The sequence below is a fragment of the Anabas testudineus genome, chromosome 17 (assembly GCF_900324465.2).
Source record: "Anabas testudineus chromosome 17, fAnaTes1.2, whole genome shotgun sequence".
NCBI lineage: Eukaryota > Metazoa > Chordata > Actinopteri > Anabantiformes > Anabantidae > Anabas > Anabas testudineus.
Genome location: NC_046626.1, coordinates 19,020,525 through 19,034,045, shown reverse-complemented (window position 1 = coordinate 19,034,045; position 13,521 = coordinate 19,020,525). Strand labels below are relative to the sequence as shown.

At 41.0% G+C, this 13,521-nt stretch overlaps 1 protein-coding gene across 1 annotated transcript; it reads right to left on the bottom strand.

Annotated features, from left to right (window-relative positions):
- Positions 1-4,239: 4,239 nt before the first annotated feature.
- On the bottom strand, positions 4,240-13,223 carry cavin4a (caveolae associated protein 4a). The gene is made up of 2 exons (XM_026374887.2): positions 12,675-13,223; positions 4,240-6,347 (listed from the first exon to the last, which is right to left on the bottom strand). Exons 1-2 carry the CDS (start codon positions 13,080-13,082, stop codon positions 5,751-5,753), a joined length of 1,005 nt encoding a protein of 334 aa, XP_026230672.1. The 5' UTR covers positions 13,083-13,223; the 3' UTR covers positions 4,240-5,750.
- Positions 13,224-13,521: the final 298 nt, after the last annotated feature.

Below are 13,521 nucleotides of genomic sequence, written 5' to 3'. Positions count from 1 at the left end.
GCCACTGTACACAGCTTTCTCAGAACCAAACAGCAGTCAGACAGAGTAAGAGCCTAGGAGCTGAAGAAAGTTGCAGGTCTCTTCTGCTCTATGGTAGCTGGATAGTGTTGTGGTAACATTGCTGCCCTCCTTGCAGGGGTTTGAATCCTGGGTGCAGTCTCCAGTAGGGGTCCTTAGGCAAGACCTCTTTATGCTTTCTCTGCCTTTAGTTGTAAATTTTCCATTAACTAGTGTGTTACTTTGAATAAAAGTGGCTGCTTAATGTAATTTTAGAAGAAAAACCTGATTGAAACAGGCAAGAGACCAAAATCAGGTGGACGCCACTCACATTTGATGCTGCTTAGTGTTGCAGTATTGAAATACTGTGTGTCCACCACATTGTTGCAGAGTTATTTCCCCCTCCTAGTGGACAGAAAAATCTATCAGTGCAGCTTTAATGATATCAGATAATAATTACTGAGCACGCTTCGGGGGTGTTGTTGCAGTTTTAATTTATTTCTCACAGAGGTCAGCAAAGGTCAAGGAAGGCTACTGAATGGTCCTTTCAAGTATCTATAACTTTTATATTGCTAAACAATCTCCAGTAGTGACAAACCCAAAGAGAATCATCAGCTGAACCTGCAGCTGCTGATTCCAGAGCAAAAAGCTCTTAGAAAGGAAAACTAATTCTGATGATGATGATGATGTTAATAGTTACTGTTGTGTGAGCACAGAAATGAGATTGACTCACAGCTTCATTAGTATTCCACTTCCTCTCCCGTCTTTCCTAACAGAAGGTATACATCATTTCAAACACTGGAGTTGTCATTTTTGAAAGAAAAAGCTTTCCTCTTCACAGCTTGATGAGACATTATGCTTCCTGAAAAGTGACGAGACTCCACGCAGTGAGACCTCCAGTCACACTTTCACTCACAAGAACATTCACAATGATACAATTTACATGGTTTTGAGAAAATGCTTCTGAACAGGAGATCAGATCAGTGTCTGGATCCAGAACTATGTAACTGTGCCAAATAACACTACTATTGTCCTTCGGTGTAGAAAACAAACAGTTAAATTAGAGACCACCATCTTTGGTTGACTTTTTTAACCCTTTGTCATGGTTGTGCCTCTCATTTCCTGGATTCCTTGACTTGTAATTCACTTACCTGTTTTTAGTTTGCTGCTTTCCCCCTGCACTTAGTACCATCCAGTTATCACCTGCTAACTCCCATCGGGTAATGAGCTCCTCGGAGCCAGATCGATCGTCACACGCTGGAATCGGGGGACACTGTGTGTTTTATGCTTTAACATTCTCCCACTCACCCACTCTGTCTTGGAGTTTCTGTTTGCAGACACAGTCTGCAGCCACACGGTGGATACAACCATTTTGCCTTCTCCACCTGCTGCCACCATCCTTTCACTCACCTGCTGAGATCTGACACCAACATACTCACCTGCTGTACGCCACCTTCCTACTCACCAGTCATTCCCTCTCTCCCACTGGCTGGCCAAGTGTCTCACCTGTGATGACTCTGATACATATTCACCTCTGTGTCACCTCCACCTCCAAATGTTGCTTTGAATTAATAAAAATATCTGTTACGTTACCACCAAGTGTACTGTTACTAAATTAGAGTCCACTCAAAGACATGTAATGCTTCTGCAAACATTTCCTTCTGCTGTAATCCATTTTTAATCGACAACTCAAAGTGCCTAAATGGAACCATAAAAATGTTTTTATCATGCTTTAGTTCCTCTGAACAGATCCTGAGGAAAATGAAATGATATTCACTGTGAGAATTGAGTATAAACACCCTGGCTCAGAAATGCTTCCTCCTTATGTTAAGAAGTACACCACAGGTTTCCATCCAAGAATGTTTCTACAGCTTTTAGGAAAGTACTGTGGAAAAAAGTTGTGTAAAGTCTTTAGTGCCTCCAGAGGGAGCTGTGTGAAGTCTGATGTCAAGGAGTGTCACTCCAGTCAGTGTCAGTGTTTCTGTTGTAAATTAGTTGCAAAACGAACTTTCCAGGAAACAAGGTTGATGCTTGTTGACATTGCAGAAATGCAGCATGTTTTTCCATCTCTCTCAGTCAGTTTTCTTCTGCACTTTGTTTTTTTTTTCTATTGTCAGTAAATTGCGTCTTCTTCTATGTTCTTGTAGCTGTCAAAGACAAAGGAAACAACAGTCACAGGACAATTTTAAAAAAAACATTTCCTGGATTGTAGCTGGAGAGTTTGGCTTGTCAGGTGGCAGGTCGCGTGGAATATAAAAGAAAAGAGTCCAGAATGCAACACGACTCTCACTTCACTCCTGCTCTGTGTAACAAAATGTAAATGGAAATCCTGCCTGTAAATGTGTAAATGCAAAGAACTGATTTGACGAGTCGATCCCACAGAGGCTTCTCAAAAAAAAAAAAAAAGATAAAAATGTGCAGGCTATTCAAGTTCTGGCACAGAAGAAGTGTTCACACTCTGAAGGAGAAGATGAAAATGTCTTAATAGAGCCATGGATCAGCAGACAGCACTCCTCTTTCCCTTCTCTGTGCTTGAATCACCCGAGGCCGTTTCTCTTCAACAGATTGCTTGAAGAGCTCAATTGTGCTCAGCTAATGCATAACAAACAGATGGAGCTCAATGCAATCACTTCACAGTGGCGTCTCTATCTCTTTTTCTCTGCCTCTCTCTCGTAAGGTCTGAAATAAATCAAAATTATGGTTTTTGGCTTTGGTTTATGTTTTTTGTCAATGCAGCTATGCAGCAGCACAGTTATCATGTGGCTCCAAATCACAGATCTGTCTAAATGAGGGCTAATTAATTAACATCATTTTTCCGCACGACGCTGAAGCTTTGATGGGTTCAGTTGCCGTGACAACCTGGTAACGGTGAAACACAGGTGCCCGCCGGCGATGACCGAAATGTACGGCAGGAGGTGCAGACAGTGGAGGTGTCATCTTTCCAAGTTTGTCAAGGTTATTAAAAGCCGCTGCCCTGAAATTAGACAGAGCAGCTGACAACCTGCAGACGCAGAGAGCAGATTATAGTCAGATTCATTATCACATTCAACACACTGACTTAAAGACAGAACAGGCTCCCTTACAGAACTTACCGGATGATTCAGAAGCCTGGTTCACAGGGTTTTCTTAGGAATCAAATCTGTCCTCTCAGTGTAACCTGGAATAAACTCTGGTGTGTGAGGTGCTGATTTCTTTATTTGGGGCTCTGCACAGTCACACGTTGTCTTTTCTTGTTCAGTACAACATGAAGATGGTGCATGCACACAGACAGAAAGACATGTTGGCATCCTCATCGTGGTTTCTGTTTAAAGTGGACCTACACAAAGCCATATGTTTAAGTGAATAAAACATAAAATGTCTGCCAACCAAACCTCTTTTAAATCAAATATAAAAGTCAACAGACACACTGTGTAGATAACGGAGGTAAGTCATCTGCCAGAGCTGCTTTTATCATCTTTCATCTTTAGAAGGTTTTTTTTGCAGACGATTGGTTTGATTGGACTCTTTAAAGGAAAAAGGCCCCCGGTCTTTGTTTTAGGGCCAATAAATTCACACTTGACAAATGGCTGCTGTGACCTCTGGCCAAACAGAGACAAGTTGAACTGTAAATTCCCTCCGGGGCGAAACTGAATGATTGGCAATTCATTTAGAGGCCGGCACTGGCAGAGAGGTGAGTCTGCAGGACTCTGCTGACTCAGTTGAGTGAATGTGTTTTGCTTGAGCCAACATCAAGTTGGTGATTTAATCTGAGCTGCAGATAGATGAGATCAGTGGACAACAGAGACAGAGCGGTGAAACGGTCTGAGCTTCTGTCGCTTCTGTTACACACAAGTGTCTGAGTCCGATTAGCGAGTGCCAGACCTAATTAAAACTGTAATTATTATTAATTTCATACATTATACCTACATAGACTGAGTGTGTCTGTGGTTTCAGCTGACTTTATGTGTGTCTGACTTTACTGTGAAGTAAAGTTGAAATGTACACTGGAAAAAAGTCACAGTTTAACTTCCAGTGTTATATATTATATACACAATATGATGAGGTGGCGTTATCTAAGAGTTGCTATAGGTGCGTGGAGGTTTCTCAAAAATGTATTTCTACAAAACAACACAAAATGATTAATATGTGGTGCTGCTTATAGAGAAAAGGTCAAAAGGACAACACAGGTCTTCAGCCAGCTGACTGCTGAGCTCAGTTTTAATGTAAAGAATTAAAACTGGATTGTATAAATGGAAACAAAACACAATATGGAAACTAAGCCATAATCAAAAATGTGAAAATAATTCAACATAATAAGAAGAGAAGAAATGAAACCCTTACATATATTTATCGTTTCCTACCAATCTACTGCAATATATTCACTCGCCAGCAGCAATACATGGATGTAAATAAAGTCAGGTTGTGAAAAAGATTAAAGCTATACAGGAAGTGTGTTTTCATAATAAGACACTGCAATAATGTATAATGACAGCACTAAATAAGCACAAGCTTCTACAGAAAATATTAAGAGCATTTTAGTGACTGAAGCTCCAAAAACACTCCTTTCATGAGAGCTGTGACTTCAGTAGTCACTCCAGCAAAGTAAACTCACCGAGCTTCAAAACAAACTGTGAATATCAAGCAGCAAAAATTGGAAAAAAAAAAAAAAATCCACAAAAAATAAAATAAAATAAACACAAAAAAGCTTTGAAGCCACCAGCACTGTGTCTCTAACTGCCTTAAGTCTACGCCGCCTATAATATGTCAGTCAAGATAAGCTTTTCATCACCACTAGTTGGAGGGACCGCGCAAAGGTTCATGAAAAGTTTTATTACTAGTTCCATTCTGTCCAGTCAAACCTGAAGCTTTTTTCTAAACACCAACAACTTCATAGAAGAGATTAAGAGACACCTGTTTGCTGCATTCAAAGTTTCCTTATTTATGCATTTCTCTTCCTGTGGTTCATCTCTAGATTCATTTAGCATTTATCCCACATGCTATGAACACAGATTCATCAGAGTTTCATTGAATGTTTTGGGTAAAACCTCAATTTACATTAAATCTCGATGTGTCGTGCAGCTTTAAAGTTCCTCCAAGCGTTCACTGATGAGGCTTTCTAGCACCACAAAGTTTACTTTAACTTCATCTCCCTCCTGCTTCTACTATTTAGTGTACAGAAACCAGTCTGACCTTTTATTTATGTAATGTTCCTTTCTCACCAGGCTTCTCAGAGACCAGCTGAGACCTTCACAGATTTCACCTTTCTGCGTTTGGCATCATATGTACATCCAAATTAAAGATCAAGATACAAACATCACTTTAACATTCATCGTCCTTTCTCAAAGTTTTGTCAGGCTCTTCTCGTCTTCTTCCTCCCTTAAACAAATTCACCTCTTGGATCCTGGTTTCTAAACACCACGTATCCTGTTAACAATCTCACATCTCTTAAATTTGGATTCAGAAATTAGTCAAACTCATCACAGTGGCCTCTTTAGTGATCTTTAATTTAAAACCTTAAACTTGAATTTGTAGACAAGCAAAGATTCTCACGCTCATGTCTCAGTTTAAACTGGATCAAGTGATTTTAAATAAAATCACTGTTACAACACTATGAATAGAAAATATTTATTTGACTTAAATTAGCAGTTGAAATAAATAACCAGTGCTTACTCTGGTGTTTTTTGAGTCAGTATTCACCCCTATACCAAACATTTCTTCTGACATTCTTCCTAAATGTTTCCTCTTCATGTCCGCACTGTCCTTTCCGGTCTGATCTACTTCCTGTAATCTTCCTCTATCCGTTTGGCGCTGGCGTCCTCTATTGGGCCCTCTCTCTTTGTTTCCATCGCGACCTCTGTGTATGTGACTCCTGGACTTGCTGCCTGTGGGTCCTCGTCCTTGCCTTGGATGTGGAGCTCGGTTTCGGCCTCGGCTCCCTCCTGGCCCTCGGCGACAGCTCTTTCCTTCTTCAGCTTGATGCGGAAGGTCTCTTTGTTTGGCGCTTTCTTGGCAATGTTCTCCTTCAGCCGCTCTCCAGACTGCTTCAGCCGCTCTCCGGCCTGGTGCATCTTCTCTCTCCGCTCGGGGGGCATGACCTTCTCACCCAGGTTGTGGAACTTGGTGCCCAGGCTGTCTTTGGTTTTGCTCATGTTCTCCTTGGAGAAGGCGGCCTTCAGGCTCTCTGTGCTCTTCACGACTGACTTCTTCAGGCGAGCAGCTCGTGAGGAGTCAGCTTCGTCCACACTCAGATACTCCTCATCAGAGGAGAGGTCGGCAGGGACGTCGTATGAGTCAGGCTCGATCTCCAGCCCCTCCAGGCCGAGTCCTTTAGGGGATTTGGTGACGGCCACTGATGGGACCTCTGTCTCACCCTGCAGAGAAGGACATAGATGGAGAGGTCCTTTTAGTAAATTTAGTCTCTGTATCATGTCTAGTAGTCAGGAAAACATAACTCGTATGATGCAGGCAGCGTACTGTGGGTTTTTAGTGCTGTTTCTGTATCTGTCTATTTTGAACAATGTTGTTTGTAGTAGTTTGTTATCTAACAAGCTGCAACATGTAAACCAGACATAAATTAAACTGGTCTCATTTTTTAGAAAACAATGACCTAAAGTTCATCCAGATTGTGATTAGTTTTGTGAGTATTTTTTTTATGAATAATAAAAATGTGCATGTCATCGAGCCCCTTGGGGAGGTTCTGATGAGCAGGCAGCTGTGTGTATGGCACCAAAATTTCAGGGTCTCATCCAAGGACGTTTTGGCAGGAAGTAGGAACTGGAAGTCAAACCACCAACAGGGTGTACTGGACAGCTGCCCTACCAACTAAACTATAGTGATATAGTTTAAAATGGAAGTCAAGAGCAGTGCTCTAAGCTCTGAGCTAAGGAACCTGTATGTAGTTTGCTTGAACACAGAAACAAAACAGCTCCATATCTTTAGATCCGCCTCTATCCTCCATTAGGGATAAGTTACGCTCATTCAGATGATAGAAGTTCAGATAGAAAACATGATATTCCTTTGAGGAACTCTGCCAGCGCTGACCTGTGCGACCTTTTGCCTCAAACACGCTGGCATTTTCATGAGATCAAGTTTTTCTATTTTTAAACACGAGCAGTAACTGAGACTCTATTACTCTGTGATACAGAAATACAACAGCCAACAAAAAACAATCCAACAGAGTGATACAACCTCACTCCAGTGGGAGAAGACCAGATGCCTTCTCCCAATTGTTATTTCATTCACTTCATATAAATAAGATCAGATACAGATGTTATGATATTTAATGTTTACACCAGAGGTAAATATTAAAAGGTAAAAACAAACCTGCACTGAGACATCTTCATGTGTCTGATATTATCTCCTATTCAAAGGACAAATCTGGTCATTTTATACAATTTAAACCTTTAACTCTGATTTGCATAATAGTTTTCATGCTCAGACCATTTTTCAAATCATGCCATCAACTTTCATTTCTTTCTTTCCATGCAGACACTGGTTTAGGTTGATTTCTAGTTGAAGACTGATCCTACAGTACATTATAGGTTTTCATTTGCAGGTATAATAATACTTTTGTTAAAGTCTTCAATTTCAAACCCTACTTTATTGTCGCTTTTAATGAACCTCCAACAACTGAACTCTCGTATCTCTAATAGAAAAAATATATAAACATTTATTTGACCAATTTATCCTCACTGAGTCAACTTTTTTCAGCTTCAGTTAGTTTTTTTAAAAGCACTTAGGGCTCAGCATTAATTTATCGAGTCCATCTGTGTGCATAATTGAACTGCTTTGTTTTAAAAGCATGTCCTGTTTAAATGAGTTACAGCATGAAATCTGAAATTCATAAAAGCAAACATGCTTTTAAAATTGACAGGACTTAAGATGAACCCTCTAATGTGATGATAAGATAAGAGTTTGCATAAAAATTGTTTCTCTTAAACGTGTTTTTAATCAACACACAGATTCAGGTAATATTAACACAAATTCTTTTCACTATTCTAAACCTTTTATAATAAGAATAAGAATAAGAAACACGACCGTCATATGTTTCCTGATGTTTCTTGATGACCAACACAAACAAACCAGCTGTTGGAAGAACCTCCTCCCAGGCCTGCTCCACCTGCTGCGCCCTACAGGTGACTTTGGTTGTGACAGCCAATTAATCCTAATTAAGCTGTGGCCACCTGCAATGATCTCGCTCATTAATCAGTAAGGAGTCGTCAGAGCACGTCCACACTCTGTGAATGACATAGTAATTACACAGATGCAGAATGTGGGTCATGGCTTGTATTAATAACCTCGGGCTGGGATCGAGTGAGAGGGGGACTGGCTGGAAGCTTAGACTCTGCTGCCACAACCACCAGCAGAGACGTTCCCCAAACACAAAGCCAGTAATTATATTAGGACACACACTAACCACCAAGCAGAGTATCAGTCACGCTGTAGTTACACAGTTTGAACAGTTCAGCTAAGAAGTGTCAAACAAATGTTATTCTCCTTTTTTAATGGTCACTATTAGACACAGGCTACACTTTTGTAAATCAAGCAGGCAGCACCAAGAGGCTCGCCTCTACTCTTCAGGTATTAAGGGATGAAACATGAACAGGGGGGGGGGGTGGGGGGGGGGAGAGAGATGGGCGTACAAGACAAAAGATCCACACCCTGTGCTGACAGCTTCCACAAATTCAATTTAAGAGAGCCGCGTTTCCATGTAACAGAGATGGTCTGGTATTGTCAAATTGACATCACACAGCAGAAAAGCAATGTATGTATACAGACACGTGTGCATTCATCACTCAGGGGGTTGTGATATGCATGACTGGGAATCAATCTACTCTTGACTAGACCAATCTCACATCTGGATAAAACTGTAACAAAGAGGAACGGGCAAGTATTGAAAAATGGATTAACAATTATAAAACAATTGTATATGTGTTGGACGTACTGGAGTTAAATGAGAGGCTTTGAGGAGGACGCTTTTTGCTGGGAGCCGTCAGACACAATTACTTTTCATTGATTAAAACCTTTCACATCTCTCTAACAAAAGGAACATTTCATTTGTTTCACTCGTAAATTAAAACATTATCGAATGTTACATAAATAGTTCAAATCAGTGATCTTGCAACTTCTAAAGAACTTATAGCTCTGCAAAGATGTTTGATGTTATATAAAGTTATAGCAACATTAGCTGTGTGACCCTTTTGTGTTTTCGCCTGCAGACAATTAAACTCATAACTTGTCATTGCTCGGCCTCTTTCATTGCCACACAGCTGAAATATCACAATCTAGACTCCTCTAAAATTACACATTGTCCTCTAATGTCCAGTGTAGTGTGAACAACAGTGAAGGCAGAGTGGCCCTGGGTCTAAACCAGCAGCTATTTATCTTTTTCTTATTACTGTCCACTGTCCCGGCCTTCATTATTCAGCCGCTGGCGACGACTGACTGTCTCTGACAAACCGCTAGTTGCTTCCTTTTAAACGACTGCAGCTGAAGCTCTATATTAGGAGATGAACGGAGGCCTCAGAATAACCGACAGCACATCAGTCATGAGGAAACTCAACACTGCGACTGTCTCCCCTGCAGGAGAGCCGCCCAAGACCAGACTGAACTAAACCTGGACTGACTCCACAGGAATACAATAAAATGCATATAGAGGAGTTTATTAATCGTACGTGGGAACACAATTTATTTAACCTGAACTGATTGTTTTTTTAGCCACTGGGAGCAGTAGAAGGTGGCTGTAGATCATGTCACGTTCATTTATGTAGCGACATTGTCAATGATTTATTTGGAACGCAAATGTCAGCTTCATCTGCACTGGTTGAGGGTGTGTTTACACTGGAAATTGGGAATTTCTTGTCTCGTGCCATTAAAATATAAAAAATGCTATTACAGCAACTCTAATTTGTCCATAGTTGCTGCAGAACACCACAATGTTGCGGCTATCTTCACAAAACTATATCTCTTAATCTGCTTTATTCAAAGATGCTATGTGTTGCGATCATCAGATTAGTTCAGTCAGTATTAGTTATCCTGATTGGTTAACAGGTCATGAATACACCATGACATTCACTATTTAAGTTTATATTCTGGAAGTTAATTAAGTTCCAGATTCAAACTATTTTTTGAATATAATGTGACAGCACTATTTCAACATCAGTCACTGATCTGAGTTCATGTGTTTTACATTTTTAAAACTTAAAAGCTGCATTAATGAATACTTTTTATATTTTCCAATACAATGACCATGAAATGACTGAGTGTAAGTTAAAGGTGTCACAAACGCCACAGCTGCAATCTTACTCAGCTCTAAGGAGCTTTCTTACATTGTTTAATGCCAATTTCCTCCTGTCTAAGTGCTTCCAGCAGCAGGCAGCTATTTTCATCAAACAAGCTCTGAACTTTCACTTTACTTCACCAACTGATGGAGAAATTGGTGCATTTAACAGCTGAAGAGCTACAGTAGGTATTATAATGTTCATCTGTCTGGATGTGGAAGTATGTCATGACTACATAAGTGCCATAAGATATCTGGATATGAGACGGGCATGTTTGAAATGGCAAAGCTTGTGAGTGGGGGTTTCCAGTCAGCAGTGGCAAGTATTGCATTTACCAAGAGGAGTGTGACCAGGAACAAACCACAAACACAGAGTTAGGGAATGTGCTGGATCAAAACTGATCTGTGGTAGCTACACCTCCAACTTACAGTAGAGATGACTGACACCGCCCTCTCCCTCTCTGTATATTGACCCCATGTGAAAAGCTGTCACGTCAGACCCTGATTCTTGTTGACAGCAGTTTATAGCATGTCCCTGCTGCCAGAGAGCGAGAATGCTGCCATCCCAGAATAGGTCTTTCTGTCACGGATCCACAGCAGCTGTTCGTTGCACATAACACTCTGGTTACTATTCTGAAGTCTGGACGTTAACGAGGACAGCATCTCTACTTTATACAGCTTTTAACTCAATATTAAGACAAATCTCATATTTTTCTAGTATTTGTAAACGTATTTGCAGTTATACGTATCCCACAATGACTTGAAGCCTGAATTCAAGATTTTGAATACAGGCTTCTAATTTAGTTTGTAGAAGATAGCAGGTGGGGACAGAAACACAGGGTTCAATTTTAGTCTTCCAGTCCTTGTATGGCTCTTACTAACTAAATTATTACCAAACTAATTAGTAATTAATCAAATTACTATCTAATAATTGACATGTAACAAAAACGCTAATGCCTAACACCACTCTAGATGCTGAATGTCTCTGCTTGAGCCTACAGATCAGTTTTGACACTCCTCTCCTCTCTCCAGACCAAAGCTGCTCTCCTACGGCTTGCAGCAATGTGCAGTGTCTTTGATCACCATTAAAAGTTCTTCGAGTTCAAAGAAATATCTTTGTCTGTCTCAGCTGACTGACTGCTTCAAGCGAAAATCCCACGGCACTCCAATTTAATGCTATTATAAAGTCTGTCCATCTCTTTAACAATGACAGTGTCATCAATCAACACAAGTGCTTCAAAGTATTCTCACTCTCTTTGCGCTTTGAAAGGACGCATCAAGTGTGTGTTTGGAGATAAGACACCTCACTTGGTTTATTTTCTAATCGTCCATGTTAAGAAATGACACAGCAGAAAAGATTTGATCATGCAAACGTTGATGATTAAAGGCTTGCAGTTTCTAAACGGTCAAATAATTGTGTTCGGTGGAGTGTTTGCGCTACATATTTAATGAGACTATGTTGTATCAATGTAATGATGATGCTTTGCAATAAATTGGCACTGATACGGAGTCAATAGCTCTTAAGCTTCAGAACTTAGACAGCCTTAATTTCCTCACACCCCCGTTTGCCCTCTCACTGTGTCCATCACTTAATAGATTGAGTAAGACTTAATTTGAGTTAAGATCTCACTGCTTGGCACAGTGTTTACTGCCTGAGGGAATAAAGCTACTTTATTTTTTATACCTAATTATGCTCCAGTTCCTCATAAACGAAAACCTGGATGAGACCCAGGATCTGATAAGCGAAAGCGGAGCTGCTCTACCTCAATATTCAGGGACCCTTATTAGTTTTGAAGTTGGTTTTTAAAGCCCCTAAAGACCATTTCCTCCATCAGCTTCTAATTGTGAAGGGTGGAGCTCTGCATAAACACACGATGTTATGCAAAAATTGATCAGTTTTACATGAAGGCTCTCTGCATTTCTGCTTAGTTGTATCACAGTTGGACAAATATGATGTTGGCTGGATGGATGGGTGTCTCTACGGATCAATTAGGATTCAGCTTCATTTGAATCACCACATGTTCATGGTGGGCTGTTTGCTTGTAGTACATTGGCAGGCTGAACCAGTCACATCCAACTGAACCACACCCACATGAGGGGTTTTTATGAGCTTTAAAGACACAGTTGTTCATGTCGTATATACGTCAAACACACAAAAATATTGTTTTAAAGGAGTGAGTGAAAAACCACATTAATGATTTAATTGAAGAGTTGTCAGGAAAACTGTGAAGAATGCTTATCAAAGTAGAGTATCCTGTCTTATTATTTTGTTGTACTAACATCTGACATTTTTTTTGGTCTCTTTTGTTTTTCATTGTGCAGTTCTGTCAAAAAGTCGACTCAGGTTTCCTCAGTTGAAGTTGGGAAATGTTTTTAACTTTTTACATTCTGCAGCAGTCTCATCCAAACCTCTGCTTACCTGATAGATGACAACTCGGAACTTGTTGCGGGTGAGCAGCTCGTCCTGTGTAGATTCAACCTTCTTGACTCGACTATTCTGTTTCTCAACACGTGTTCGGACCTCCTTGACATTGGCACTGACTTTGCGAGTCTTCTGTAGAAGCTTCTCCACCGTGCCGCTGGTGTCGGTGTGGTCCTTGGCCAGCTTCAGGACATCACCTTGGATGGTTTTGATGTTGTTCTCCAGCTCCAGCTGACGTTCCTCCATGCGCTGCTGGCTGGACTGGACGTTATCGATGATCCCAGCCACTCGTTCCAGCAGGGACAGGATGGTCAGGGCGCTGATGGGGTTCCCAGCCTCATCCTCCACCCCAATGATCTCCAGCTTCTCCTGGACACCCGCTGTGCGATACTTGTGCTGGTCCATTGCAGAGTTTTGATAAATCTTAAGTTTCTTGCCTAAAATTTGTGAGAACTGAAGATATATGGTCTAATATAGCAAATGGGACCAGAACTGTTACAAGCAAGGAGACTGGCGAGTGGCAACACCCAACCACTGTGACCCAAACTCAGGTCTGGGGACAGGAGAAAGGCGAAACTCCACCTACTGCCTTTAAAAAGGTTTCAGGATCCAAAGGGAACCTGAATTCAGCCCTCATCAGGATGTGGGCCAGGCGATAAACTTGGAAGGGAGCGGCAAAGCTCACACGAAACCCCCTCAGCTAAAAATAAAAAGTAAGGTGACACTCTGACATTTTGGGAGGATGCAAAAGCAGATGATGGAACTTCCAGTCCAAGTCCCGCTCCGCTTCGTGAGTCCCACGCAGACTGATTGATAATTTTCCGTTAGTTGCTCATGCGTTCAC

Excerpts from the sequence above, each read along its gene's own strand:
- cavin4a (XM_026374887.2), bottom strand. The coding sequence starts at position 13,082 with ATGGACCAGCACAAGTATCGCACAGCGGGTGTCCAGGAGAAGCTGGAG. Across the intron at positions 6,348-12,674 it reads TCCGAGTTGTCATCTATCAG|GGTGAGACAGAGGTCCCATC; the intron begins GTAAGCAGAGGT and ends CCTTCTCTGCAG.